We start from the raw sequence: 8,799 nt of genomic DNA on the forward strand, positions 1-8,799 counted from the left end.
GGTGCGGGTGAGCGCGAGGTGTGCGGGGTGTCCCTCCGCCTCATACCCCGATTGCTATCTCGATCTGTCGCGAACTATAGCTTTGGTGTAACATCATTGTAAACTGAATATTTTAAAAGAAAAACCACCGAGTTTCGTGCTGGTTCTTCTTGGTAGGAAGAAAGCCACGCTGAACCAGTGCAGTGGTCTGCGGTAGATTTTATTGACGATTCAAAAGCACTTGATAAAGTTTATTTGAATTAAATCTTTCTATTTGTTACATAATAAATTATTGGTAGGTTTTAGGCTAACAAAATCCCATATACCTAAGCTATTTTCTTTTCAAGTACTTAGATTAATTAAGCCCTCTTGAAGCTATTATTACACACAGCTACTATTTACAGGAACAGGTATATTATACCCATCTACTAGGTCAGTCACGCCAGCGTGTTGTTAACAGACTGTAGTAGGTAAATAATTTACGGATAAATGCTTTTAAGTTCACAATTACAGTCAAGACTTCTTGGTCTTTAAATAATATTGACTCACTGTTAACAAAGGATAAGCTGATCTAACATTTCATTCCGTCCAAACATTTATTTTATACTAGCTGATTCCCGCGACTTCGTCCGCGTGGAATTTGGTTTTTCAAAAATCCCGTGGGAACTCTTTTTTTCCGTGATAAAAAGTCTATGTCACTCTTTACTCTTCAGGTATTTACGGATTGACGTGATTTTTTGCTTGGGTATTACCCATGCAAGAATCACGTTAATCCGTTGCACCGTTGCGACGTGATTGAAGGACAAACCAACAAACAAACACACTTTCGCATTTATAATAAGGGTAGGTACTGATTAGGACGTTTTAGTGATGTCCTAATGCTTTCTGATTCGATTTCTTATCGACAATCGACTTTATTTATGAAGAAGTTTTAATCGATTTAACACAGTGATATTTTATTTTTGCTCAACAGTATGTATATACCCAGGAATTTAAATGACTATATTGTATGTAGATATTAAAAGAAACCATTTACGTATATTTAAATACTAGCTTAAGCTCGCGACTTTGTCCGCGTGAACTACAAAATTTCAAACCACTATATTTGACCCCCTTATGAGTTGAATTTTCAAAAATCCTTCCTAGCGGATGCCTACGTCATAATAGATATCTGCATGCCAAATTTCAGCCCGATCCGTCCAGTAGTTTGAGCTGTGCGTTGATAGATCAGTCAGTCAGTCAGTCAGTCACCTTTTCCTTTTATATATATAGATAGATTCCGTAAAAAATGAGTCCTCACAAGCCATTTCATCTTTTTGTGACAAATTAGGTGTCATGTCAAAAGTACGATTTGACTTGACTTGACTTTGACTTTTGAGATGACAGCTGACCCATAGAGTTAAAATGGCGTGTGAAAACTCATTTTTACGGACTATAAACAGTTATTAAACTTTACTAAAATGGTCTAAATGTATTGCTATCCCTTATGTGCCTAATGCTCCCTTTAGAAAAGAACAGCACTAGGTTTAGATAGTGTACAATAACAGTATTAACCTCAATATCATAGTACATACCTATAATATTATAAATAGTTAAGTACGATTTCTCCGAAAACAATCATTTTAAATTCAGAAAAAAATTACAAATGAAGGTATGTCGTTGATTTTGTATGACTCAAGTTATGTTACATTACATAAGTACCTACTGTTTATGGCATTGCTAGTAATCATTAGTTAGAAAGACTCATATAAGTAGTTTCCGTAATATCTCTGGTTGCAATAGATATGGTTATTGACTACAGGCTTACGATGTACGAACACCGCGTAAAGCTCTGCAATATGCATACTAAGCCGTCAAAGGCAGCATCAATATAAGCTTAAAATTAAGTCCCGTGCCTGGATCCGTACGTTCAAATGCATCTAATGTATTCAATGTGCTTTCGCGAATAGATAGACGTATACCAACCCATTTCATAGATTAATTTGGTAGATATATTTCTATGTATTAAGTTGATCACATATCAGGTAGGAGATGAGTAATAACTACTTAATAAGTAATCCATTTTATGGTTCCTTCGTAAAACTGGGAACTATTATAATAGTTGTAAAAACTACTACAACTATACCGAGGGAACTGAAGGTACCTACTATAACGGGACACTGTCGTTAAACAAACACCTCTCCATGATAGGTATTACGAACAGTACCCGTAGTACAAGATTTTACGTCTCACCAAACGAAACCAAATTCGAGAGTCGAAATACTTCCGCGTTACAGTAAAATGGACCTAAACAGCCTTGAATTGAAGTCAAATATTCAATTCCACTGATTTTAATTTCGCAATGTTTCCGCTTGGAGCGCTGGCTGTAGAAGTGTAGACAAACTTGAGCTTTAAAACAAGGCAATTAAGATCCAGTTTACTGTAACGCGGAAGTATTTCGACTCTCGAATTTGGTTTGGTTTGGTGAGACGTAAAATCTTGTACTACGGGTACAGGCCTCAATGCAGTGCATGCATAGAGAGTGACAAGACAAAGGAACACATGAAGCGATGTATCTACACAACAAGAAACCTACATAGGCTCCTCAGCAACACTTCTTGAAGTCGTCGCTAACTTGTGAGGCCTACTTGGATTCTAGGGGTATCTCAGCAGGCTGCAGTGACCTGGTGAGGAGTCGTATCAGCGTTCTCACGTACAACGTACGGGACGTATGTCTAAGTCCGGAAAAGAAACTTAGGACAAAGAAGAACTAGAAGAAGAATAGTTTCTATAGTCTGGCTCTCCATCTATCCTTTAGTGCAAGATGATGGCAAGATGCAAGATAAGAACGATCTTCACCCATCTGATAACCAGATGAAATGTACTTTTTATGAAAAATACCTATTATTAATATGGTAAGAAACAACTTTGATTCACCTAACTCAATAACACGAGATAACCATCATCATCATCCACCGATAAACGTCCACTGCTGGACATAGGTGTCTTGTAGGAACTTCCACGTACCACGATCTTACGCCGCCTGAATCTAGCGGCTCCCTGCGACTCGTCTGATGTCGTCCGTCCACCAAGTGGGGGGTCTTCCAACGCTGCGTCTTCCGGTGCGAGGTCGCCATTCCAGCACCTTGGGACTCCAACGTCTATCAGTTTTACGAACTATGTACGATACCCTGCCCATTGCCACTTCAGCTTCGCAACCCGCTGAGCTATGTCAGTTTTTCTAGTTCTCCTCATTTCTGGTTTGATCACGTAGAGAAACTCCAAGCATAGCTCTCCCCATCACCCGCTGAGTGACTCTGAGCTTTCTTATTAAGCTCATAGTTAGCGACCATGTCTCGGATCCATATGTCATCACTGGCAACACTGAGGAATTTTGGACAAGAAGACATCTCGAAGCTTCCTGAACGCTGCCCAACCGAGTGGGGGGTCTTCCAATGCTGCGTCTTCCGGTGCGAGGTTGCCATTCCAGCACCTTGAGACCCCAACGTCTATCGGTTGTATGAACTATGTGCCCTGCCCATTGCCACTTCAGCTTCGCAACCCGCTGAGCTATGTCAGTTTTTCTAGTTCTCCTCATTTCTAGTTTGATCACGTAGAGAAACTCCAAGCATAGCTCTTCCCATCACCCGCTGAGTGACTCTGAGCTTTCTTTTGAGGCCCATAGTTAGCGACCATGTCTCGGATCCATATGTCATCAGTGGCAACACTGTGGAATTTTGGACAAGAAGACATCTCGAAGCTTCCTGAGCGCTGCCCAACCGAGTGGGGGTTCTTCCAATGCTGCGTCTTCCGGTGCGAGGTTGCCATTCCAGCACCTTGAGACCCCAACGTCTATCGGTTGTATGAACTATGTGCCCTGCCCATTGCCACTTCAGCTTCGCAACCCGCTGAGCTATGTCAGTTTTTCTAGTTCTCCTCATTTCTAGTTTGATCACGTAGAGAAACTCCAAGCATAGCTCTTCCCATCACCCGCTGAGTGACTCTGAGCTTTCTTTTGAGGCCCATAGTTAGCGACCATGTCTCGGATCCATATGTCATCAGTGGCAACACTGTGGAATTTTGGACAAGAAGACATCTCGAAGCTTCCTGAGCGCTGCCCAACCGAGTGGGGGGTCTTCCAATGCTGCGTCTTCCGGTGCGAGGTTGCCATTCCAGCACCTTGAGACCCCAACGTCTATCGGTTGTATGAACTATGTGCCCTGCCCATTGCCACTTCAGCTTCGCAACCCGCTGAGCTATGTCAGTTTTTCTAGTTCTCCTCATTTCTAGTTTGATCACGTAGAGAAACTCCAAGCATAGCTCTTCCCATCACCCGCTGAGTGACTCTGAGCTTTCTTTTGAGGCCCATAGTTAGCGACCATGTCTCGGATCCATATGTCATCAGTGGCAACACTGTGGAATTTTGGACAAGAAGACATCTCGAAGCTTCCTGAACGCTGCCCAACCGAGTTGGATTCGGCGAAATTGGACCTACCTAACTGGGTTGTGTGTCCTAGGTATCTAATAAGCAGGATAAAATCCTTGATCAAAATTTCACGTGGATGAGTTCAAAAGCAAAATTCAAATTAGTACTATAGTAAAGATCATTATATCATCATGATCAACCCATCGGCGTTCACTATTGAGCACGAGTGTCCTCTCAGAAATGAGAAGAAATGAGGGTGGCCACAGTCCATACTAGCCAAGTGCGGATTGACAGACTTCACACACCTTTGAGAACATTATGGAAAACTTTAATTTTGGTCAAACATTATCTCGTGATGATGTGCAGGTTTCCATGATGTTTTCTTTCACTGTTAACGCAAGTGATATTTGATTGCTAAAGCACATACCTCCGATTAATTAGATGCGCGTGTCCGGGATCGATACCAGATCCCCGAATAGAAAGCAGACTTCTTAAACACTTGGCTATCACTGCGTAGTAAAGATACGCATAAGAGTGACAGAACAATAAACGAAAGCATTTTGCACACAGTTTCCTAACATAAATACAAATAGGTAAACTAATAACTATTTTCTAATACCTATGACTTGAAAACTCGAGAAGTCGAGATGGCAATCAGGGTATTAGGCGGGTGGACGCCCCGTACACCCGCACGTCACCCGCGCTATCTCGCACCGGGTTAGCGCAAGTACCGTGCGGATGTGGCCCCCACCGTGACTTTCATCTCAATCTGATTATACTTGGGCAATAGTAGTTTGGCCTTTGCACAGTTTATATAGATATATTCACTATACTTAGTCTTTTCTAGTAGGTAAGTAGGTAAGTATGTTGAGTTTAAAAGTAATTTATTTTTTACAATACCTAAGTATTTTACCCAATAGATATTTCTTATGTTGTTATAAAAGCTAAAAATTATGTTAGTACCTATAATAAAATAATGTATTAGTAAATAGAAAAATCTACCAGGATTTTGCGAAAAATAGAGTAAATAAAATAAAATAAAGTACTTTAAAATAAACTTTTACAAAGTGCTTTTCAATGGTGGAGGGAATCGCCGCTAACTCGAAATACCCTCCTAATCAAGAAAAATCTGTAAGAAACTTGATAGTTGCTCTTTTCGTAAAAAATAGCATTGACATTATAATAATAAGTTATTGCAGTCCCGCACATTTGGAAAGCTCGCCAAACCACTATAATTCTATAATTTGTAAAAATAATCTTCGATTTTTAATATGCTTTTGTATGAAAGTACTTTGAATAATTTTTTAAACTTTTTTATCCTAAAATCACTTATTTTATGACAATTCAATTGATAAAATCAATTACTTGGAGCATTTAAAATAGCAGACAGAAACATAAAATTCCTAAAAGACCTGACTGTTCCACCGAAATTGTACTTATATGGACCATCTGGTTGATTTAATTTTCATATTCAGGTCGTAATACAATATGTTACGTATATTGTATAGCTTTTATCAAACAACTCTTTAGTATGGCCTAAAATATCTACTTAAATGACTTTGTGATTTTATATTGAGCATATTATGTTTTTTATGTTGTTAGTAGTAGTTTTGATAAAAATATTTAAATGAATACTTAAATAAATTCAAAGTATTTTTTCTATTTTAAAAAGAAAGTAAATCTAAATATATAAAAGGAAAAGGTGATACCTGATACCTATTATGAAGTAGGCATCCGCCAAGAAAAGATTTTTGAAAATTCAACCCCTAAAGGGGTGAAATAGGGGTTTGAAATTTTTGTAGACCACGCGGACGAAGTCACGAGCATAAGTTATTAACGAATAAATAAATGAAAAGTTTTATTAAAATAATAATTTAACTGAAGAAATGTATATAAAAAATTATAACTTTTAATTGTCAGTTAATTTCAATTTTCATTTTAATTTTAAAAAGCTATCTTTTGTGTTGGATTGTATTAAAATTGTAGTTTGGTCAAATGTTACGTCATACCTACCTATAATTATTGTAGTACAACAAATACGATATTATTATTATATTCCTAAATTGTAACAAAAAACGGTGTTTTCTTTGGCCTCCTGTCCATGATGAATCCAACATTCTTGCACTATATACTTACCTGTAATTAAAAAAATCAGGACAAGTTTTCACTACCCTGCTCTCAGTATCTTACATGACAAAAACTGTTTATATTTTCTTTAATCATTCATCATGTAACAGTAACAGAAAATAATCTATGAATTTAGGTTTACTTTACAATCTAAGATTATTCTTTACATTGTTTAAATAAAAAATATATTTATTTAAATTTTATGATAAAACTTAAGGTTAGCCTTATTTTAATATTTTTTTCTGATTTGCATTATTTAATTTCTTATATTATTTAATTTAAATTACCAAATTTTGTTGTTTCATTATTATGTTAATGTTTAATTATTTATGAACTAATTTCATACTGTTTGGAAGTACCTAAATCAATATTAATGCCAAAATTGCCAAACAGAAAATGAAATTCAAATTAGTTCATAATTCGTTCGTAGATGCACTACGCTGTTACGGTGCTACGAGTCCGTAGCCGCGTAGGCGCAGTAGCCGCCGACGGCAAAGTCCTACAATTCGCTAGAAACGTATATTGCTACGACAATAGCTACGAGTGCTACGACTTTATAAATATCTCTAAAACCATCTGCGCATAATTGCCTTTCTAATTAAACATTGGTTTAATGGTTGCAAAGTCTATAACGGTCATAAATAGAAATATTTTTTATGTTTTATATATGTATTTAAAAAAAATTATGTACTTTGCATTGTACCTACCTGACTCGCTACATAAGAAATATTCAAAATAACTCTGCAAATTATCCAAATATTATTATTATTATTCATTAATTTATATATTAGATATGTTATATAATTCGTCTTCTTCTGTTATTGAGTTAATTTCAAGATAATTATTTATCTTAATTAAAAATAAGCCGTAGACCGCCGCGATCGTTATGCTTTATCGTTATGAAGCGTTTATAATAATTAAGCAATTAAGCAATTGAACTATTTACGATTTTTAACAGTTACTGACAGGAATTATGAATTCTTATAGTCTTAGGCCGACGGCACGGCGTGGCGCCGGCATGTTTGAACTAGATAATATTAAGGATTTGATTTTCTGCACTAGCTTGGATCTTGATTTTAAGTTTTTAATTACTAGTTCAATAGTTTTTTAAGTATTTGAGTTAGAGGTAGTTAGGTATATAATTATGTTGTTTAGAAATTAAGAAAAGAAATCCAGATGCTATTTATATACTGAGAACTGAGTTTTAGTAGAAAACACATTCGCTAAGACAACACAATATGTTAATGGAGCTCCATGTAAAGTCGCTAAAGCAAGCCAGCATGTTAACATAATACGCACAGCAAATAAACTGCATTCTGAAACAAAAATGTATTAACCTAAAAGACCTACCCCGGTAGTGTTTTAGATTTTAGCTTTTAGGTATTTATAATATTTATGTATCGAGATGCAAACAAAAATAACCCTTATATTAGTGTTTACATCCAGTACATGTTTTGTAATCACGACTAACGTCTTGGGGAGGTGAACTACTACTTTTAAAGAAAATCTACGAAGAGTATTATGAATAGTGAACAGTTATCAGTTATCACTTACGGAGGGGTTCGGCACGCAGCGCCGCGGGTCGCTGCTGCGGTACGTGGGGCTGTACCGGCCTGGAAAACACCCGGGGGGTGCCATCAGTCCTCCGCCGGACTTCATCTTGTCCGGGGAGTACATGGCACATGACCCCCACGGGTCGTCCTCCAACTTTAACACCTTGGAGGGTGAGTGATACTGCCGGTCGAAAATTTTGGCGACTTTATCGTACTTTGGGGTTGAAAAGGCGACGCGTCGCCGCGACCGCTCTATGCGCCGGGTGATAACCGACTGAGCTGGGTGCTGCGTGACGTCATCGGCCACGCCCTCTCCCCTCCACTAACCCCTCCTCCGACGACACCTCGTCCCTCGCACGCATGTTTACGTCGCCGCCGGCGGCTCCACGATTAACTGAATTATTTAATTGGTCCATTCACGTCTCGTGTCTGTTACCTTTTCACGCTTCTAACTCGGAAAAGGTTGACGGATTGGCCGTGACGCGATCGGCAAAATTCTAATTAATCCTCAATCTCCATCTGACACTGGCAAAACTAACTTCAGACATTGCGAGTTGGTACATTACTTTCGTTACCTTGCCAATCTTGCCTTAGTAGGTACTCACCGTAGAGTGAAACTTTTGAATTTCAATCTCTTATTAGGATCTTCTGGTCTCTACTTACTAATTCCACGGCCACCTGAAATTTCATCTATCAATTACTTACTATTTTTTAGCTTTAAATTAAGCGTAAAAA

At 38.0% G+C, this 8,799-nt stretch overlaps 1 protein-coding gene across 4 annotated transcripts in view; it reads right to left on the reverse strand.

The window, feature by feature from the left end:
• acj6 (abnormal chemosensory protein 6) overlaps window positions 1-8,188 on the reverse strand; it is a 50,027-nt gene extending 41,839 nt beyond the window's left edge. For 2 of the 4 annotated variants that reach the window (XM_034983440.1, XM_034983439.1), the window contains exon 1: window positions 8,066-8,170. In XM_034983440.1, the coding sequence (XP_034839331.1) occupies window positions 8,066-8,170 (105 nt within the window). Of the gene's footprint in view, window positions 1-8,065 lie in introns of all 4 variants that reach the window. The other 2 variants (XM_034983438.1, XM_069508536.1) reach the window with 2 other exon arrangements.
• Between the last annotated feature and the right edge of the window lie 611 nt (window positions 8,189-8,799).

The sequence above is a fragment of the Maniola hyperantus genome, chromosome Z, assembly GCF_902806685.2.
Source record: "Maniola hyperantus chromosome Z, iAphHyp1.2, whole genome shotgun sequence".
NCBI lineage: Eukaryota > Metazoa > Arthropoda > Insecta > Lepidoptera > Nymphalidae > Maniola > Maniola hyperantus.